This window comes from Eutrigla gurnardus, assembly GCF_963514095.1.
Source record: "Eutrigla gurnardus genome assembly, chromosome: 1".
Lineage (NCBI taxonomy): Eukaryota > Metazoa > Chordata > Actinopteri > Perciformes > Triglidae > Eutrigla > Eutrigla gurnardus.
The window spans coordinates 1,783,919-1,807,005 of NC_139915.1; the positions used below are offsets into that span (position 1 = coordinate 1,783,919).

Genomic DNA, 23,087 nt, shown 5'->3' on the forward strand with positions numbered 1-23,087 from the left:
TCATCTTCTTTATTGTGTGATGATTTTGCTGACTGAAGCCAAACGGACTGAATTGGATTCCTCATGCAGTTGATTTTTAACTGTGGGAGTTTGTTGTCCCTCAGTTGTTGGATTGACAATTGGATAAAGAATTCATAACTGGCTTTTGTTTGGCTGCTTGGAAGAAGACTGCAGTAATTGTTAAAGAGAGAGACAGACAGAGAGTACAGTGGTTAAAATGAATACAGCAAGATGTTTATGATGTACGTATATTAGAGGTGGTGGGTAGGAGGTTATAGGAGTTTTTTTTTTTGGCAATCTTTCCACATTTTATATCGGTACTTTAGCATCGACTATGCAAATGGGAATTTTTCCTTCAAATCTTTCAGACCAATTCCTATTAGATTTAAATCCAGAATAGAGATGCATTCACACACACACACACACACACACACACACACACACACACACACACACACACACACACACACACACACACACTACTAATCAATTAGCAATCAGCTCCTAAATGCCTGAACTGTCTGTTAATTAGGAAATGCATGCGTGTTTAAAAGGAGAACCCCTCTTCCAATACATGTAATTACATCTGTTTGGGAATTAGGAAGAGCTGGCTTTGTTGCTTTGCATGTGAATAGCAACAGAGTGCATAAATCACGATGCAAGTAAATATTATGATACACATGCGATGTACTAAAGCTGATGTTGAAATTGGCTGTGGAGCAAACTGGGTGCCAACAACCTGTTTACTACAATACACCTGAAACCAAACACTAAAGAGGCTGTTTGGTGAGGACTGTCCATCTGTTTGGACGGGTTTCTCTGAAGGCTGCTTCACTTCAGGGCATGCTACCAACGTTTTCGACAGGATGCTGTGGTGGCTATAGTTGGTGAGCCTCAGGGACTCGCTCCGGGGCACGAGTCCAGATGTACACTGCTATGGCACAGTGGAGTTACTCCAGCTTCCAGGTTTCCCCCAAGGGTCTGGGGAGTCCAGGGGAACTGCAATCATGGAGCGTTGGAAAGAGCCAAGACTGTGCCGAGTTGAGCTCTCTGGGAGCTTTCCACGACAAGTGCCTTCATGAAAAATAAAAGCCACCCTCCCACTGCTTTCCAGACCGATAATACCAGCTGTTTGAATCTCTCTCCCCCCCTGAAAACACACAACACAGCCTGGAACCTTTTTATTATCCTTATTTTGGTCCCAGGTCGGCATGTTGGTCTATTTTGGGACTGTTCTGGTTTTACTTGTTGTCCCAACTTACGGTAACTCTCCGAGCCGTTTTATCGGGTTACAGGAAACATGCATTGCTGTTTGCATTCCTCCATCACACACTGAGAGAATTGAAGGAAATGAATAACATGTTGAACAGAGATTCTGAGAGTTTTCAGACTACCGTGTCCATGTTGTGACACTGGAGGAAATGCTTGCGGCCGGCCTTTCGCTCTCCGTCCCAGCCACCATGCAGCAGCCAGAATGCTGAATCCAGCTGTGGCTGTCCACTGGACAGTCGGTGTGTTCAGAGCTTCAGACTGGATCTGACTGTTTTTCTTTTTTAGAGAAAGGAATGTTCCCCTCTGTGGAGAATTGTGACCTGAAATGCCACCACTAGACATGTACATGTGCTCACATGCACGACTTTGTGTCAACAGGTTTAAGAGTGACGTGTCGGTGGGGTGGGCAACTTAACATGTTTTTTACCTGAGTTAGCTTATTGTGGGCCATGCTGGAATGCAACCAAGTACATTTACTTTCTTTATGTACACCTCAGATCTGTACTTCAGTACAGTACTTGTTTCCATTTCAGGACACTTGATACATCCACTCCACTACATATCAGGGTTACTGTTAGTATTTTCTCATTTTATTTCAAACATTCCTGTAAAATTGAGTTTTTTTGGTTGTTGTTGTTTCAATTTAGATGAAGTAGCAAGCAGTATGTACATTTTTACTTGAACTGTTTAGTCACTTATCCAAAAAGAATCCTGACTGTTTCGATGAATTGTTTGTCATGACTTCGATGCCACCGGGGTTTATGAACCAATAAGGATGTGAGTTGACGTTCCCTGACGGGTGCAGTAAAGCTAACAGGAGAGGGAGGGAGCTGTCGATCCATCACGGTTTGCACACGCCCACACGAGAAGAGATCGAATCTGGCAAGTGAAAACAGCTGTGAGGGTGGACCGTGGGTGTGCGGGGGCTCAGACGGGAGTACCGCTGGAGATTCCTATGGCGGGTTTTGATTTATACTCCCGTGTCAGATTTCAACCGCCGTCATCACCGCGGCGACGCCAGACTCGTGTATTGTAGGTGATCGGGCCTGGCTCCCCACAGTAACTGAGTTTACATTCGTTCATTCACTTTGTGATCTGGAGGCATGGCGGTTACATCTGGATGACTCGTCTCATTATTCAATAGGACGGAGCTGCCGTGCAGTCGCCGTGTTCACATCCCTTCATGCGCTGTAACTTAAACAACTTGATGTTGAGGTTAAATTGTGGTGAAATGTACGGCGTTGGACTGAAGCGTTGCATTGTGATATGGTGTTAGAGATGTAACTGCACAGCGGGGAGTTTTATTTGTGCATCTCTATATTGCGTTGTTGCCGGGACAATCTAAACTCCGTCTGGGGAAAGCAAAGCATCCACAGGACGGAATGACGGCGCCGTGAGGTCACTTCCAGTTCCCAGTCCATGTGCTACGTTTGGCGCTGATGTTTTCATCCTCGCCTGCTGTGATTGACATTAAGGAAGAGGTGGGTTTGGAGAATTGGCTGATGTCTTGAGTCATTGAGGACTCATTGACTCATGTCTGCCATGCCCTCGTTGCTTAGAAGCCATCTTTACCAGCGTCCCATTTAGACCTGTTCCAAACACACATGAGACGTTTCCACAAGTCTGATTGCAAGTCGTTCCGCCCTTTTAAGTTGTGTTCCACATAAAATCAGTCAGACAAGTGAGGTTCCTTACTTGCCAGTTGAGTGTGTTGAATGTCGGAGACGTGGGTGACGATAGCATCCACGGTGCTGTTAACCCTCGGTGGAGAGACTGATGACGACGCCTCCATATCATTTATTGACGCTCACTTTTATGAGATCTTCTCTAAAACAACTGACTCCAAAGCTTGTTGGATCAACAAGACATTCTGACAGAAATAGCCCAGAGGTAGGCACTTAGCGCACATCTTGAGAGGGCATGAGGTCTGACATTGAAGTTGGCCAATTGAGCGAGATGGATACTGTGCTCATAATTGCTTTTGGTAATTCATTTTGCATGCACATCTCATCTCCCTCTCTCTCTCTCTCCACTCCATGTTATGTTGCCAAAGCTGTATTGATGTAGACTTGATTGTGATGTGTTAGGATCACATATAATATGCAAGGTGACACACTGCTTAATGTCTGTACACCACTTTCCGCTGTCTGGAACGAGCGTCTGATATTATTTCCACGCTGGACCCGGCATGGCTTTATTTGACAGCGAGCTAAAATAAAGGCGGCCATGTCATACGAAAGTAATGTTCCTTGACAAGGCAGTGACTGCTTTTCATTCTCATAATGTCGATGAGAGTTGTTTTGCTCCGCGCTGCTGCCTGCTATGAATAATTCTGTCGTAACTGCATTCGACATATCTTCCCCCCAATTGCTGAATTATTTGGTTGGAAAAGCTCATTTGTTCATAGTGCCTGGGGAATGGAAATTCTGAATCATTTTGTTGATCGACACTCTCCCACATAAATGAACACATCAACTTCAGATCAGGGTGAACAAAGCGTCCCGGTACGGCAGCAGCTGGACCCAGTGTGTGTCTGACATCTATGTTGATTTGCTTTCACCGGATTGGTGAATGATAGGGTAAATAAACAGTGATGACCCACTGAAAGGCCAATGCCATTTCTCTGAAGTGGACGCATCGCTTTCAGCTAATTTCAGTTCCACTTAATTGCTGTTGACAGTATTTTCACTCCGCTTCATTGGAAGTAGAAAGTGCCATACGGATGAATGTTTGTTCATTATTGTCGGCACATTACCTGCTTTACCTCGCAGCCTTTATTCAAGCTGCAAAGACAAACGGCACCTGTACGTTTCATTAAATCATCCCTTTCACTGCTCCATCCATTTTGCAAGTAGTCACTTAAAGATACCTTGTTGAGTTTATTTTTTACATTATTTCTCACAAAATGCATTGTGTGTACCACATGTACACACACATTGTGTTCAAATGGGATTATTTTCCTTCCTTCTGTATGTCAAGATGTCAAAAAAGACATCCTACAAATCCCAGACAGCCATTGTGTTCTTTAAGCCCGGGGTGTGAATGGCTTTGAAGATGATGAATAAGTGAGATAACCTTTACTAACATGATGTCCTTTGGTTTCTTCCATAACTAAATATCGAGCACCACACTCTCATCATCGGGTTAAATTCACCATCAAGTCTGGAGAGGAAGCACACAGATTGTATCTAAAGAATAGCTTTTTGTGATAACATTTTAGAAGCAGAACGCCCCGTCTTGTCGTCTTACCTTGAACAAGACAATAGCAGGACGGATACGTAATGTCTGATGGCACACTTGGTCATTCAACCAGAATAACATGCTCAATACTTTTTCCATAAACACCAAGTTGAAGTGTGTTATGCATACTATACCTTACAATACCAAGTTGATTATGCCTACTTGGTGTCATGTTTTAAAAACGCTTGATGCTGGAAAAGAATGCATGGCAGAAGAGGATCATCTCGTACAAACCCCCTATTTTATTGTTGACTACAAAAATGTGAAATACATTTTTCCCCTTGACTAAACCTTCATCACAACCTTCTGCCCTCTTAGCTCTCCTACAACACGCCACGTTGCCAAAAAGTGAACTGAACTGATCTCCGTGGAAACGGCGGTAACAAACAGCAGGTCGTCCTCTCTTCCATCTGTGCGGTGGATCTCGTTTTGTGATCTGTCTTTCTTTCACCCCACTTCACCTTCAGCGCAGAGAGGAGGAGTACAATGAGAGGCTTTTTGTAGAGTGAGGGGGATCACAGACTGTAATGCGTGCAGCCTCGGGCGTTGGCAGGAGGAGGACGAGGTTGTAGTAGTGTGCAGCTGGAATATGTCGGACCTAACCAGCAAGAATGAGAAAAATGAGTGTGCAAGATGCATACTATTACTCTGATCAATTTGATCCATTTCTCTTGTTCAACCCCTTAAAGAATGCCGAATGAAATAAACTCACCATTACAACAGAAATAGAAAACTTGTTCTTTCGTGAAGGCATCATTCATTTAAAAGGGACTGTTTGTCATCGACCAATATGGAACCATTATGTCCTCTTCACTTAAAAAAAGAAACTATTCTCTCTCAGAATACTGTGCACCTTTGGGAGACCCTCATAACAGTCCATTAAACTTGAGAGCAAAGGATTGCTACCTTTGGTGGGTGCAGAGACAAAAACGGCCAGCCCTCTCTGGAGGGAGAAGACAGTGATGGAGATGTTTTAGATGGAGAGTTGTTAGGAAATTAAGAGAGTGCTCCTTCCTCAAATGGCCCCTGTGGTCCTTCATTGGGGTCAGAAGAGCCCGTTTGGTATTTCTACCCAGCAGCAGAGCTCTATCAGTACATCAGGAGTGAAGAAGGGAGATAAAATTAGATGCTTGAGTTAAATCTTATTAGATCCTGTCCCACTGGCTTTCACCTCTTCTCTCTCTGTCTCTCTGTGTGTGCAACAGGTTATTAATGAGACGTTTGAAAAGAAGACTCTCACAGTTGCAGTGTGTGTGTCCTTGCTCATTCGGAACTTAGAGCCCAACTACTACTTTGCAAGCTTCAACGCACCGTTAACTTTATAGAAAAAGCTTCAGATCCAGGTGTCAAACTCAGTGTCAAGGACGTTACCCCCGGGAACACCTCCCAAACCGGCCGTTAAAAAGCCCTCCTCTTACATCACTGCTTGAAACCCCTCTCTGAAACAGAAATCAGGTGATGAGACTAAAATTGGCCTAATCATTTAATTCAGTGCTGTAATCTGAGGCTCTGTTCGTACTTTGAGATCCACCACTGTATTCACTGCTCATGCTTATTCATCAGTGCACATTAATTCTGTCCAGCCCAGGATTTTATGCAGCACGCTTTCATGTCTACTTATATAATGGCAGGGGGCCTGGGGGGCTGAGAAGCTGTTGAAATGCCAATGAATTCATGGTAATCGTTTCTGTTTTTCCCATCACTGTCGCTCTTTGTCCTGCGTGAAGCAAAAATAACTTACAGGCAAATCCAGCCCGTGGATGAATGCAATTCAATTTATATAGCCCAAAATCACAAACTTGCCTCACAGGGCTTCACAATATGTACCGTATTCCACATCGTCTGTCCCAGGATCCTCTCATCGGTGAGGAAGAACTCCCTAAAAACCCTTCTACTGGGGTCATTTATACTAATGATAACAGCAGCAGAGGGTATAATTGAATGTTAATCATAATAAAGCAGAAATCGTAGCATAATAAGAAATGAAATATGAAGAAGTAATAGCAGTGGGTGTTGAGCAGGGTCACGGCAGCAGGCACAACCACGGTCAAGCTACACGAGTAAGGCAAGGATGCACGAATACTCCTGGGAGGATTCATGTTAGTAAGATGCATTCGTAGGACATGAATGCACCCAGATTGAGTTGGAGAGGTTTATATAGGAAGTCCCATGGCAGTATACGCCTAGTAGCGTCACTATGGACTGGTCCTAGGTAAGCCTGGGCTGGATAGTGAACATAAAAGAGACAGGACAGTAAAAAACACCAATGGAATACTAAACATGATGTAACTGGAAACCATTGATGCTCTTTTCGGCAATTCTTTAATATTATTTGATGTCTTTGATTTCTGGAACGATGATTATTTCATCAGCTGCAGTGCTTCACAGCTTGCAGCCGACCATAGGTTAGTTTCTATCTTTTACATTTGAAAGGTGCTTATGTAATAGGCATGGCTCACTAGCACAAAGTTTGAGTGTTCTTGATAAGGTGGATCACTAAGTAATCTGTGATGTGTGACGTTTTATGTGGGAGAGAAATCCTTATTTGATTTCTGTGATGTGGCTTCAGTCCACCACCTCACCATCTGCGTCTCCTATTTCCCATGTCTCCATAATGTGCGCCCGCATTGGTCAAAGTTTCTGTACAGGTGCTCACATTCTCCTGTCAGGTTTGTTTTTATAGATCACACTTTCCCTTGTTTTCAAGCTGAGCTCAGGTAACCATTCACCACACAGACAAGAGAGCCTCTCTCATCTAACTCTCACCAAGAAAGTGAGTCATTGTGTTTCCCAAGATATTGAATGATTACTTTAAATAATCATGTTTTTTTATTCTAATACGTGGCCAAATAGCAGCTTTGCTCCAACAGAATGTTATTTGTGTTAACTGAGATTTTCTTAAATCCCCAAATCTTCAACATTCAGAGTGGGAATTTTTAAGCCAAAAAAATTGGGTAATGATTAAATTGCAAAAATGACACTCCACTTTCCCCAGTTTTTAATGATATATTTGTTCCTTCTAAACTAGATGTTTGTGCATTTGATCCGTGTTAAACAGTCATGTAAAAATGGCAGATTAAATTTAGTATTTCCTCATGGTGTCGAAACCAATCATACCCCCCAGTGATAGAACCGCCTCCCTTCGGATTAAAAACCGGCTTCCTCCCTGTCCCTCTTCAATTTCCCCCATCTTGCTTCACACACACATGCACACACACCGGGGTAACTAGCGATGGTTGCAGATGCATTCCTCCACTAATGAGGATGAGCTCATCAAGTCATCTGCATGAGTCGACGATGTGTTTGGAGAGATGATCTCTTAACCGTTCAAATTACTCTAATGGGAAGATCTTTGATTTCCAGCAGGCTGATCATGAAAAGTTGTTTGTTTCTGGCTCTAACAAGTTTGTCAGACAAGTCTGATTAGATATTCTGTCACAGTTATTACACAGCAGGCTCCTGGGCAGTCTCCTTATCATTTTACATGTCTTTCAAAGGCTGTAGCAGGCTCTGATTCACAGCTAGTGAATCCATTAGTGCCAACCATGTCACGCTAGCTTAATAACACTTTTGGCAAGGTAAAAAACTGGCACGACCATATTCACAGGCGTCCCTTGACCTCTCACCTCAAGGTATCTGGCTGAGAATGGCTTCTATGTATACACATCTCCCCCTTACAGCCATGCTAACTTTATGCTAATCCCATGCAATTTCTATATACTGGGGTCCATAAACAGTCTCCGTTCAATTGGGTATGATTGGGATGATGAGACTTAATTGTATTCATAGAAGCCATTTCATTGTAGTGAGCTTTCCGTTGCACCAAATTCATGGATCAGATGGTATTAACCCCCAAAACTGCTGCAACAACTTGAGACATAAGTGATCATGGGAGTTGGGATCTAAATCTAATTGGTGAAATGGCTACTCCGGGGAAAAACATCATTACACATAAATTCAATTCAGCTTTCCTAGTTATACCCAATTTATGCAATTCAAAGACTATTTAGGGAGACCAGTATGCAGAAATACTCAAATACACCATTTTCGAATAGGCAAAAATAACACATTTATGCTGCATGCAAAAAAATTGCTGCCAAAACGGCATGTAAATGGTTCAATGGGTACGAAACAGACATGCCCACTCTCCCTTTTTATATACATGCCCGCTTTATGCATAAGACTTGTAGCACCCATGAACCATATCCATTCACATATCTTGAGAAAGAGTCTCCCCTTTTCACAGATGTCAAAAGCTGCATGGGATTAGCATAATGTGGACTGTCATTTCATTTGGTTCATGGATCTTAAGGTTCCTTAGGTTTTCTAATTTCATATACCAGTAACTCACTAGTGTAAAGACTGAGCCTGTTACAGCCTCTTAAACAACAGAACGTCGGCCAAGATCTCCAGCAATCTATTATTTTTAAATGCTCTTTTTCTGGTGCATAACTAGGATAACCTGACACACATTGCTGGGCTGCATCTCTTCAATTAAACTTAAGGTTCCAGTCTTTCCGATGATGTACACGACGTCTATGTGGCATGTACTATTGACCTGCTATCTCCCCCTAAATATCCCCAACCCCCAATGTTAGTTAGGCATTTATAGATTGCTAAATAAATTGATTTTCCTGCTTAAGCAGGAATCTTTCTCCACCTTTTTAATATTGAAAGGTTTAATCTGCTGACTCCCTTTTGAGGAGCGCATGAATAGATCAGCAGTCATTTTCTGAGCGGGTAAAGCCTGAAGAGTTTTGATCCTGAAGGACATTGCTTTGCATCCGTGGGTTTTCAAAGTGTGCAGAAGTACCGCAGCGGCGTGGGAGGTGATTCTAGAAAAATAAATTACAATTCATTAAATATTAATCGGAAAGTAATTACCACCAGTAACACCCCCACCACTGGATTCAGAGTGAATTCGAGTACAATTAAAAGAAAGGCAAGCTGTAGCACAAACATGGATATACTGTCTTTTTGACTGAGTGAGGAAGAAAACACAGCGGTTGCTGTGGAGGTCTCACATGGTCCACTTGTCTGTTACTAGTGAAGACCGCTTCCTGGCACACATCAAAAAGTTCAGCTGACTTTCCAGATTCAGGATTCACTTTGGGGAAAAGCCCAAGTTTGTGCACCCGTGGATTTGCTTTCTTCCTTTTCAGAGGTAACACGATGAATATCAATGCAGCAGAATCATTCTTTGAAAGCCACATCAGTTACAGTTAGAACCTAACTTCCCTTTTTACAAAGTCACCGCTCTTATTGGACCTGTTGGATGATAGCTGATGAATGACTCTTCCTTGAGGAATGGATACGATGTCGACTCTACTGAATGAAGCTGTGGAATTGATGGCTGCCTTTCGGTCTAACTGCTCTGTCTGAAGACGTAAATTGTGTTTCAAGTGGTTCAGGGTGCCGACTCATAGAAAGTCCATAAGGGTGAATTACACCTCCATCAGGACTATGAAGACATTTGTTATCTCTTTGCTGTTGAGATCACCTGCAGATTGTAACTCTGCTACTACTAAGTTTGGTTACACAGGTTTATTATAAATATAAGTAGTATTTATCTTGGTGCCGACCGATCGATTCCTCGAGATGTCATCTGATTCCACCCTGAGGCTAAAGTTCACATTTCACACAGTCAGTTCTGGTCCAGCGGGGGAGTGAGAGTGTTCAATCATGTGACTCACTCTTTCCTTTCACCAAGTCGATATATGTTTCCTTCTTTTGTCGAAGGTGGATACAGAGGGGAGAACATGGGGACTAATTAGCCAAAGGGAAATATCAATAAGCATTACTTAATGTCCCCGATTTAGCTAATCAGGTCACGCTGTCTTTTTATAACAACAGCACAGAGTGTCTGCTTGTCTCTGTTGATAATGATAGTCCGTGCTGACTCTTGCGGTGGTTTTAAGGCCTACGTAACTCTGCGTGTGCTTGTCTTGTGTCTGACTTCCCCCCCGCGGCACCATCAAGACCTCACGCTGAAGAGTTAGTCATCCGAGGACAGCTCCCATCGACCCGTACGCTAACAGCCCCGCAGCAGTTCCGCCATGACACCGTAAACTTTTTACATGGTCGCCCCCTCCATCAAGTCGCTGGATGAGTTATTAATGGTATTAATGCAGAGACCCAAGGAGGATGCAGCATACAATAAAATAAGATTCTTCCCCTTTTGAAGTACTACAACATTTGGGTCTCAGGTTTACTATGATAAATACTATAAGCAGTATTTATCGTGGTGCAACATTGACATTTACTGCGTATACCTACAAGTTAATAAGTAGTAAACATGTCATGGGGTTTGCCAGCATTGCCTCACATCACAGTTTGTCCAGTTTGTACCAACAGTAAAGCCCTGCCAATGTCACCAACAGGTAAACAACATGTTTCCCTGAAGTGACCCCTTCATGTGGGTTTTGGCAACAGGTGGCTGGATGGAAGACGAGCTGAGTGATCCGGCCCGCAGAATAACCTTACTGAGATCAATGCATGAAGTGAAGTAGGCTTTTAAGTCCCAACTCTAGGACATATTTGTTCAGTGGACTAACCAATGATGCAGTGCTGGTTAGTTGAGTCTATAATTTGATTTAATTCGTCACATTAGCGGTGATTCCCAGAACTCTCTCCTAACTAACGCTATATAAATGAACAAAGCGTATAAATAGTAGTGAAAATGGTCAGAACTGTCTCCTGCTCAACACATCCAGACGCCTGCATACCTCTCAGCACACAATAACAATAGTATGATTTTTATTTACTCATGTCGGCACACGATGGTGATTGCTGTAACCATTTATGGGGCACATTTCTAATTACAAACAGCAGCTTTATGCACTAATTGCTATTTTTATTTTGTTTCAATGCTCATAATATTTAGTATGATCGATAATGACTGGATTTTTTGCCAACGGGGACAAAAGCTACCCCCCAGAGACATAAACGATGGTGCTACACCAATTGGAGGGAAACTGATGGAATAGAAATGCAGAAAACAATACTGATATGAATAAAATATAGCGATTTAGCATTGCGTCGTGCTTTTCCACTACTATATGTGCACATAATCTACATTGAACACGGGCAAATGCATTATAATGCAGCAAAACATATGTCCGATATGAATTATCCATTTTATCATAAGCCATGTCATACAATATTATATTGTGGTGTTATCCATGTTGAAAGAAGCTGCTGTAATTGTTTTCCCACCCAGAGGTACTGGATAAAAAGCAGAGCCATGTCTACACCATCAGGCATTTTCATTCAACAGGAACTAAACTGTTTTGTGAACAATAGTGAATGATTTGTCAATACAATGGTTGGAAAATTGACTTTATACATGAATAGGAATAATAATCGATTTTTTAAAGTGAATACAAGAATATCCACTTGTATTTTGTTCCCAATGCGAGACCAGAACAAGGTCAGGTGCAAGGAGAAGACCAAGAAGTTTTGCTCAAGGGTTGTAAAGAACGCTCAAGGATCTGTTATATAATAATATAATAAACCAATACATTACTGTGCAAAAACATGAAAGATGCATTCAAGGGTTTAGAATGTAATTTGTCTGGTTATGGAGACTTGATAATTACATGAAGCTCAATGACCTTCAGCCAGCTATGGTACTCTACTGAATGTTATCAGGGTTTATACTAAATAGTGGTCACTTTAATCCCAATGTCAATGTGGGAGCCACAAACCCAACACACACTGAAGTCATTGGAGTAGTCCGCAGCCTTTCTCACTCCTTAAATGCACCATATTTCACCGTCCTACTTAATCCTCTTGTTTTTGTCAAAACCTTTTAATGAACCAATCTGACTTCTTCAGAACAATTTGAGGTAAACCGTGGCCTGTGCCAGAAATCCTAATCTGTTTTTCCTGCATAAACACAGCCGAGGAATGTGGCCGGCGGCTCGCTGAGAACGGGCCTCGTGTTGATAAATAAGGTAGCTCGGCTTTGCCTTATAAGGCTCCATAAATGTAATAGTTTATTCCTGCGTGATTTAAGATGTATTTGCACAGCTTTTCTGCACACGAGCTACTTCACCTACACCTGCCAGAACTGTCGATCCCAGCACAAACATACCATAGTGCATGTCAAATAAAAAAAGGCTAATGAGTAAGGAGAGATGTATTGACTGCTGTTGGAAGAATAAAGATGGGGGGACAATAAGAAGAAACCATGTCATAACTAAGTGTAGTTTGGCAGAAAGGCAGCAGCTGTGCAAACCCATTTTTCAGGTGTTGGGGGGGAAGCTCGGTCCTCTCTGCCCTCCTTACCCGATACTGGCGGCCATGTCCAGCTGCCACTGTGGCGGTTTGTGCCCCGTCCTACCCTTTCACCGGACTGACTAATTAGACTCCAGCTTCATTATACCAACAATTCGCTGAACTATTTTGGGAGGCTATATCGCCTGTGCAAGTCTCATTTTCTCAATTTATCTCAAGCCACTGGTGCGCAAACAAAATATGCTAATGCCCTACATCCCGATAACCCTCAATCAAAGACAGTTCAACGTCTAAACTGAAAGGAAATGTCATGATTGATGTGGTATTTGTCGTGATTGATGTGTTCTGTATTTTATCTCCTCTCAAGTGGAATTTCCAGAATCCACAGGCTTTATTCTAGACTATAATGGCTCCACGTGGAAGACTATTTAATATCGCTTTGTTGCAGCCCCCAAACCTTTTTTTTTTTTTTTTTTTGCTCTTTGCAAAACATAATTTTGGAGATGAAACCCCAGACCTTTTTGATAAGTGCTTTCCCACAAGGTAAATGTGTCCGGCAGGGTGGGAGAAACCATTCAAACAAACCCGTGGACAGTAATTTTCCACTCCCTGTTAACATGCATTTTAATGAGGTTGATGGATTAATGCTTCACTTCAGTAATCAGCCACCCAGAGAGCACCGGTCAAGCCTGTTCTGCTCTATCAGTCCCAGCTTTATCGCATCAGTAATGGTCACTCAAAAGTCCTCATCTGTTTGTTTCCACATCTCTTTTTTTTCATCTGAATATCTAATGTCGTAAATGGCCCTGTTTATTTCCAGTGGAAAGCAGTAAAGCCCACAGAAGCATTGTAGTCCAGAGATCAAATGGTCAAAAACACAAGCTTTCAGCCGAGCTGCTGATTGCCAGTTAATGATTGAGCTGCAGGGGTCGGCGTTTAGCAGAGCTCGATTGGAATACATGTTGTTGAGTGTGAGTTTGCATCTGATTGACACACTTGAACTGTTTTGTGTGTGTGTGTGTGAGTGTGTGTGTGTGAGTGTGTGTGTGTGTGTGAGTGTGTGTGAGTGAGTGAGTGAGTGAGTGAGTGAGTGAGTGAGTGAGTGAGTGAGTGAGTGAGTGAGTGAGTGAGTGAGTGAGTGAGTGAGTGAGTGAGTGAGTGAGTGCGTGCGTGCGTGCGTGCGTGCGTGCGCTCTGTGCAGACTTGAGAGCTTGTAAAGTAGTCATGCACTGTTGGCCGAGCCCTGAATGAACTGACCTGTCATACAGCATCAATATGTGATGCAGAGTTTTGATTTTCTAATAATGTGTTTTAGTTAAATGTCCCCAACACATAATGATTTCCTGTATTACCGAGCATTACTGTTGACAACCTCCAGATGTTTGTGGGCTTGCCACACTTTTCAGATCACTAAGCCAAATATATTTAGCACAAAAAGTAAGTTGGCACATTTAGAACCCAGCATGCATTGTGGCTGCATAACAAACTGTTGATTCTGCTGCTGTTGGACATATTGGTGTCGGTGTCCTCACCAGTCGTGTCATTTTTAACAGAATGAGCCATCTCAAATTAAGTTCTCTTTTGACTTCAATGTTTTGAACAAAACCGGATATTTTCTTTTCTCTACTTCTATCAAACTATCGAATCATCTTCCAAACATTGGCTGACCTGATGAAGCCACAATCAATGCTTCTTCAAAGCATCCCTTTTCCATGGTGTTGGCGTTATTTAGAGTGGATAATGGACCCTGCCACTCTCCGGGTCTTTGATCAGTGTCCAACCTCCACAGTTCTTATCTGGACTAACACAATGGACCCACTACCTGCTCTTATTCTTCTCTATTCCAACGAAGGGACCGTCGGCTCAGCAAATGCCTTTGGGTGTAAGCGTTTATCCTCCTTTATCTCCTGCAGTTTCTTTGCTGGTCTTCAGTGCTTTTGTTCACTCAGTCACTCGCAGAGACTCACGGCGTGGAGGCGGTTCAAACTCTGCGGCGAATATCACTGTAAAGTGTGTCTTCCCTCTGTGATATTCGTCCCTATTGTCTGCCGGTTTTGTGTGCAGGGGCTTTTTGTTTCAGCCTGGCTGGAATCGGCCTGTTTACTGTGATTAAATGGGAGCGGAGGAGGTTGGGGAAGTGAACCGTGACTCTTTTTCCAGTGAAGGAATGCAGCACACACTGCAGCACCTTAGTGCTATCAACCTTTACTGGGACAAAGCATTGTTGCCAAAATGTGGAGAGATTGTTATCCTTTCCACGTGTTTATGCTGCCCATAATTCTGTTTAACCCACATCTAGGCATGAGATGATATAGGATTGTATTGCAGATTAAAAATTAAAAAAAGTTATTGGTGATGAATTTTAATAATCGTAAATGTCGTCATGTGTGACTTGAAAAGGCTGTCTAGCTCGCTATCATGGTAAGGAGGGGTATCATGTAAAAAAAACTGACTTTTTAATATTATTCTATCATTTATTAATGAAGGGAGAGTATGAGTTATGATTATATTATATCATTTGTTTTTAATAATTTGTTTTTCACTAAAAGGGATGTTCACTAAATCTTTGTTTCTTAACCAAATGCAAAATGATTCCAGTATGTTTTAGTGCCATTTATGCGTTTTAAGCATATTTTGGTGAAAACATCTTGGCCAGGATTATCATCCCATCTCTACCCGCATCTAAAATCTGTGTTATTTTGTTAATGACTCTCAGAGTAACTCCATTTCCCAATTTTCTCTTTAGTGATTAAATCACTAATTAAAAAGTTGGCGCTTCTGGAGCCGTTAACATCACCTGAGTACCTCGTAGACGTTTGATTGGTCAGCTGCAAAACATAGTATTTCACTTTCAATGTAAAAATGTTCTTTTGATTCATGTTTTTCATTATTCTAGATTGGGGTTGCAGCTAAATGTTAATTTTTTTCAATTGAATAATCGATCTATAAACACCGCACATGAATGAATGGTTTTAATCATTGGTGTAAATTCACAGTTCTCTTCCCTGTGAACCTGCTCAGCCGTAATGGAGTGCTTTTCTCTTTTGCTCAGACAAGATATTCTTTGAAGTCGAGTATGTCAGAAGTCACTGCTCCGTTAATGACCTTGATTAGTACAGTGGTAATAACTGGACTGAGCACAGAGGATTATGGGGCATGTATGGGGTTTCCCACGGGGAATACGCAGGTCAGTGTGGTGCTACCGGGAGTTTGAGAGGGAATGGAAATAGAAATGGAAAGCTCTAATTGTGAACATGCTTTCTACCGGCTAATGCAGCCCATTAGTCTCTCTTGGCACGGCAAAATGCAGAAAAATGATTTCCAGCCGGAAGGACTTGTTAACCTCATAGCACTGTAAAAGTTTGCAATCGAGAGAAAATGGAATCGAAATAAGGGTTTTAACTTTTAAACAATTGAAATGATTAGATGCTGCTTTTTCTCAGTGGATGGACTCACCCTGCTGTTAGAGTAAAACACTGCTGTTATAAAACATTTCATTAATAATGGATTTATTGTGAGTGGATTCATTTATCTATTACACATTGCTTTAATCAGAATGTCAATGTGCCAACTGTAGATATTGAAAACATTCCCAGCTTTTCTCCTAACTCAAATGCACCATAATTCACCATCCTCTTCCATCCATTTGTTTTGGGCAAAAAACACTTTTTACTGAACTGACTTTAACAATTGATGGTGGACTGTTTTAAATGTGAAGAGACCTCAGTCCAGATGCTTCCATCCATGTAAATTTGCCCAACAATTATCCAAATGGCTATTCAATAACTTTTTTTACTTTTTACTTCATGCATCATTTATGCAGTTGTGTATTTTCAACTGTTTTGCACTGACTGGTAATCTGTAATTCTGTGTTTTTTCCTCTACCTCTAGTGGTTTAGAATCACAATCACTTCATATTCATTTGAGCCGTTATCAGATGCAGAGGTATTATCAGATTTCAGATTTGAATGCCCTTATGTGATAACTGATCTTATCTCTTTCTCTTTTCAGGTGTTTGGTGATTATTATCACTTCCGGCATCGCACAGTGGTGAAGAGATCACTGACTGATCACAGGGGGACACAAGTCCGTCTCAACAGAGACCCCCAGGTATGTTTGTGTTGCTTTGTGTACAGTGGCTGTATTTGTAGTGTCATCCAGGACTGGTGTAGTGTGGCTGAAGGATAACATGTTCAGAGCTCTTTCATCTGAAAATGGTAGTGAATGATGTATTTGGTCCAGTAAGCACAGCGAGCTCATCCTCTCTCTGGGCTGAGAATGAGTTTGACATATTTTAAAGGTGGGAAATACTACTCTACATATTACGTTTGGCTTTTTCCCCCCTTGTGTCAGTAAAACTAGCTGTTGTTTGCTTTCAGTGTGATCATGTGAGACATCTACTGTATGTCTAATGCAGTGAGGTGCGTGTGCTCACTGACTAATCATTTATAAAGTGAGGCAGCGATGGTTTGCCCCATGTTTGCCTTGTTGAGTGTGTTTGAACGAGAGGGGGGTTATGCTCATTTATGAAATATCTAAATGTTCATAACATTATTTACACAACTAAAATGCAAGGTTGCAATATATGTGGCAAACGCAACAACGTGCAGTTTATCTTCCCAGAGGATAATGTAGTACTTGCTGTTAATGAGGCTTTGAATTAGGTTTTTCTGCATAAAATATTCATTATTTATAAACCCTAAATATACTACTGTGAGTCTATATACGATCATTAAACCAATTGCCTAAACATCTTTTTAACTTGTGATATTCATTCTTTTTAATAGTATAGCCATGTATTTACCCAGTGCTGTTATAGAGTATCAAGCTTCATCATCTCTTATTAGATCATTTAAGACAGAAAGCTGTTCCATCTAAGATCAAACCTTTTCTTTCTAAGATGATTGATTATTTGAGGCTGATCACTCAGTCTGCTAAGTGGATGCGAAGCGGAGCAGGAACAAAGAGGAATACAATAACAGTCACGGGGCAGAGAACCGAGTCTGTAGTCACCTTCTTCTTTTAATGGTTGTCTCCGATGAGCTGCTCCGTGCTCACGGCGAGGAGCCTCCAAACACTTCCAGCGAGTGTTTGCAGGTGAGCTGCTGCTCCCCAGAGACACCGCTCCTCTCTGCAACTACTTCCTCCTCTTTGACTGATCTAAAATGGAATTTAATATTTCTGGGTTTTCTCGCTGTTGTGCAAAAGTCTGAGGTTAGTCTGAAAATGAGTCTGTGTCCAAACCCACTGGGAAGGAAAAATGGAGGAGTGTGAAATTGACATTCATAGCTGTGGGAATAAGAGTGTGTGGCTCAGAAAGGAGATGTAGGAGGACGTTTTAAATAATCTTCTATCAGCCTCCAACCTTTTTGAAAGTACATTTCAAAAATGTAATGACAATATATAAAAATATAAAAGCCTGAACCACAAATATGTTTTGATATGTCAGTCAAAACATAAAAAATGTAAAGCTTTAAAAAGATTAAGAACTATAAGACTGCAACTACCAGTTATTTTCAGAATCGTCTGCCAATTATTGTCTCAGTGACTCTTTTTCCACATTAAATCTTTACTTGAGTGGTTTCTTATAATAAGTCATGTAATGCCCCACATTGTTTCCCATGGTATCTGTGTAGAGGGGAGTTATTCTATCGTTGTTATGACAGGAGGGTTTGCTTTCAGGCAGCATCTCTACATCCTCCGCAAACAGTAGGTTTCAACTTACAGCGGCACTTCAAAGCAGCCGGTAGCTGTTCTACGTCACTGAGACGAAGACAAAAAGGTCACTTAAAAAAACCCAAACCACATCACTCATTGATACTTGTCAATGTGAAACGTCTGATTTGGAACTGCTGGTTGCAGTGAATCTGTTTGTCTCCTCTGTGGTTTAGTGTGCATCAGGAGAGCGGTTAAGTGTTTTAACAGACAGCTGGCATACCCAGAGCACAATAGGCAACGCTGAACAATTAATCCTAAATGGCTAGGGCTTTTTATAGCCAACACTGATCAATTGACTCCAGTGCTGATCCGGCAGACCGGCTCAGGTGCCTCAAGTTGGGCTCTTTGTTTCCTCGCTGATCCGAGTCCATTCTCTCGTTATATTTTCTGCTTCTCCTAACGATGAAGTCTTCCAGAATATTGTGAACATGTTTAATGCCGTTCCCCATTGCTCTGCCTCCTCATTAGACTCACTCTTCTTCATTCTGTCTCTATGTTCATGACGTGTTTATATCTAAACTGCTGTAGCTAGGAAGATCATTTCAAGGGCAATTATAGTGATTTGGATAAATCTCCGTATACATATAGTGATTTAATCTCCAAGTACATACATGCATCAAACACATTAACACTAATCTACTGCCATGAAAAAGTCAGTGGAATGAAGGTGTCACTGGCCATGCAGTCATGCTGTGCAGGTGTTAAGTACAGCACACTGGGAGTAGAACCACTCCTGCAGGGTTTGTTTAGCGTCCATGTTAGAAATGGTCCACCACCCTCTTTGGGATTTCCTTGAACAGTGCGGCTCCATTTCCTGTTGTTGAATTCCTTTTTTCCCCACCGCACCCCAGAGAAAGTGGTGTGTAACAGTTCCAGGTCCTCCTGTATGTGCAGGAAGGGTTCGCTCCGTTTGTCAGCACCCACAGGAATTTACCAGATTTTGTTTCATCTGTTCGCTTGTTTATTCACAAGAGAGAACGTTGCAAATGCTGCAAGAGTTTGCAATGTTTATGTATAGATTCTCTCAGATCTAAACATCGATACATTTCTGTAACTGCTGCAATTAATGTTCAGATCAAAGCATTTATTAACCGGCAGAACATTGCACATTTGATTCACATTTGCATCAGCTTTTTTTTTTCTGGAAAGGGAAAACATTGAAACCCTGTTTTTAATGGGAGGAAACTAGAGCGACTGTGCCTGCAGCTTTTAAACTGGTTGTGATGAAGACTGAACAAAAGGCTCAGTAAAGTCTCTTTGAAGAGTGTCTAATTACTGACAAACACCTGGACTTCTGCCAGATCCCATAGACTGGCTAACAGAGCCCTGTTAATAGGGTCTATTGAAGATTTAAAGCTTGGGCCTGTCGTCTCCATCCATCCTTTATACCGTTGTGGTTTTATTCTCTTGTTGTTATGGACAGTTTGCTTTGCTTGTGTTTTTCTGTGGAGCGTTGAATACAAGTGAAGGAATAGGACAGATGTTGAACTTAACCATTTATAACCATATCATTTTTCAGTTGTGTGAATGTTTTTATTGCTGGTTTCATCGCTGTAACAATAACAGTAGCAGTTGTAAACAGCTTGACCATAAATATGAATGACATCGGATGGGTACTATACTTGATATTATGTTGCTTTATTGTAGTGATGCTTTGTTAGGTTTCCATTCGGCCTCAGAGGGAGGATGTTTGGACAAAGAGGTGTGGACAACATGAGTAGTGTGGGGAGTCTATTTGTTGGACGGATATGATTCTTCACCTGAACATGAATGGAGCCTCAGTCTGTTTATGAACATTAGTTTTGCAGTGGATCGATTTGGATGCCTAAGACGGACAGCGCTTTATATTTCCAAAGCCCATTTATACTGAGAAACGCTGTTTGTCATCATCGGGGCTCTGTGTTCTGTCGCAGAATATTAAGACTTTTCATGTGAAAACTGCAAAATAGACACTCATGCCAAAGGGAAATCTGTTCTTTATTAATTATGAATTTAGTGCTGATAATACAACTTGTATTGTTTACTGTGAATATGGAAATGGAGCCGAACATTTTGTTGGAAAAGGGCACTTTGATCTCAAGTTTAGTTAAATATTCAGATAGTTTATTTTACAGAATAGACACTGGCATACAATATTAAACATGATTGGTAAGTAATGTAAGGGTGCTGTTAGGGAGATGTGCGATATAAAACTAATATAAAACAATTGAACAGTCTTTAATGGTTCATTTTAAGTGGTTTGTGCCCTGAAATGGTGTATTCCTTCCCACATATGGGACTGAAAGTACTAAACTGAAGGGAACACTATGCAGCTTTCAGGACATGTTTCTCCCCAGAGTTTACTGTAACTCAGTATTCCCATTGTGTGTTTGTGAACACACCCAAACCACTAATCTGTGCCATCATTTCCTCATGACTAGGACTTCAGAAAAGTCACGTCTTGCTGTGTTTATGTTGGTTTGATGGACGTTTCCAAGAACTGTGTGTGACACTAAGACGACCAGTAACCAGTGTCACTGAGGGGTCTGCAGCTAAAAGCAGCAGAACATCTAGTGGCTGTACTGAAGCTAATCCGCATGTTTGCTGAAAGTATTTGCGCTGTGATTGAGCAGGCATGGTGTTACCTTGTTTTTGGGTAGCGTGTTAAAGCCTGACTCTGTGGTTCGACCTTAAAGGTGCAGTGTATACCAGAGCATTAATATAGCAGCAAACAGCTATTAGTCATGTAAAGACAGTGATGTAATGTCTACCTGAGCAGGGAACAAATGAGTTCTCCCTCTGAGTGTTGGTTGCTGAGCTTGACCTTGCCTTGCTGAAGTAGCCAGGTGCTTGTAGTGCACGTGAACGTGCATGTGAGCGTGCCCCACTGGCTAGCTCATGGCCATAGTCGCGCCGCTCTAGAATGGCGGTTACAGCTGATAACGCTGTCCAAAAGAAAGCGTAGTACCTGCCCTCCGTTTCTGCCTCTGGTCAACCTCGTTAGCCAGCACATTTCATGCTGTTAGCACCGTTAGCTAATAGCCACCATGTTGAGAGCTGTTGAGAGGCAATCGAAAAAGCTTATATATCACACCTTTTAACGGGCAAGTGAAAAGAAGAACACATGCATCTTTAATAATGATTAAATGGGTGATCAATGGACTTGCATTGGTGTAGCACCTTTCTAGTCCTCTGACCACTCAAAGCACTTTACACCACATGTCAACATTCAGCCATTCACACGCTGATGGACGCCATGCCATGCAGGGTAGGGATGCTCGGGCAAAAATCATAATCACAGTTATTTTGGTCAATATTGAGATCACGATTGTTATGGGAATTTGTATGAGTTGAAGCAAGGAGACCTCTGGAGTCGTATGCAGAAATATTTATTGATGCCCGATGATCATCGTGAGAATGAAGGTTTGAGCAGTACAACAGTTATGAACTACACAGTGCAGTTCCATCCCCACTTCTGTCTCCTGTTCCTCTTGGGAGACAGAAAAGCCTAAGTTACCTTGAGGAAGCGCCACAGCGTCTGTATTATGTCGAGGTTACAGGTAAGAACTTTGTGTTTGGCCCTGAGAGACACCAGTGTCTTGTTTGTGACGTTCACCTAGAAAAGCAGACACTTAATAACTCAGATTAAATGTCAACCTATTCATAAGATGACATGTATTAATATTACACTCTTTTTTCAAGTTCAATAAATGCATGTCTTTTTAACAGTGAATTTCCTTTAAATTTGAATATAATACAACTAAAAGACAACAAAACAAGATCATCATTGCGAAACGGAATGCAGCAAAATAGTCGTTTTATTCCGATTCCAATTTAGATGGATTTACAGTTTTACATTTGTGCTTCCATGACCAAAGGAGAATTCATGTCTCTTAACAGACAAGTGTTTTGGATTGAGCACTCTTTGTGTAAGAGTTGCTGTACCTGTTGCTCTACATTCTTTAACAGTGTGAATGGAAGCGGCTGTGTTGTCTGGAAAGGCATGCAGAAGATGACAATATAAAATATAGATTTTCTGTTTCTGTATATGCAAAACAGTACCACGGGAATGTAGAGCTAGAACATGCTCTGCAGTGCTAATGAGAAGGTTTAAGGGGTGAATCTGATGCAAGGAGAGTGCTGTAAACGGTCCGTGCCACGTACATTAAACGTAACTTCCTGTGTTGCCCCAGATATTGCGCTAACATGCGTGTTTGTTGAAATATGACAGGATTCTTAGAAAGAACAGAGTCGGCAGGTACATTTTCCACAACGGATATCCACCCCTACGTATGTGAGAAAACGAGGTGAGAAAACGAGGTTTCACACAGATTTAATGTGGAACGTAAACAGAGGAAACAGAAGAGGGGAATTCACACACACGCACACACACACCTCCTTATGATGCAAGAGAAAATAACTTGTTTCTCTCTGACTGAATATCACAGTGCAATGACGTCCATACAACTGAATCCTACTCACTCAGCCTGTAGACTTTTACTTAATACTGCCATTAAAACAGGAAACCAATATTAAAAACCTGACTGAGAGAAGCAAGTCAACAATTGGCAGATATAAACAGTATGGGCACGTAAGCTTCTGACCAGCTGTACATTTTTCTGTAATAGGATGTACTACCT

General features: G+C 41.7%; 1 protein-coding gene across 3 annotated transcripts in view; it reads left to right on the forward strand.

Annotated features, from left to right (window-relative positions):
* Positions 1-23,087, forward strand: part of furina (furin (paired basic amino acid cleaving enzyme) a) — a 76,003-nt gene that overhangs the window by 23,371 nt on the left and 29,545 nt on the right. For all 3 annotated transcript variants that reach the window (XM_084011406.1, XM_084011407.1, XM_084011408.1), the window contains exon 3: positions 16,762-16,860. In XM_084011406.1, the coding sequence (XP_083867532.1) occupies positions 16,762-16,860 (99 nt within the window). The remainder of the gene's footprint in view (positions 1-16,761; positions 16,861-23,087) is intronic.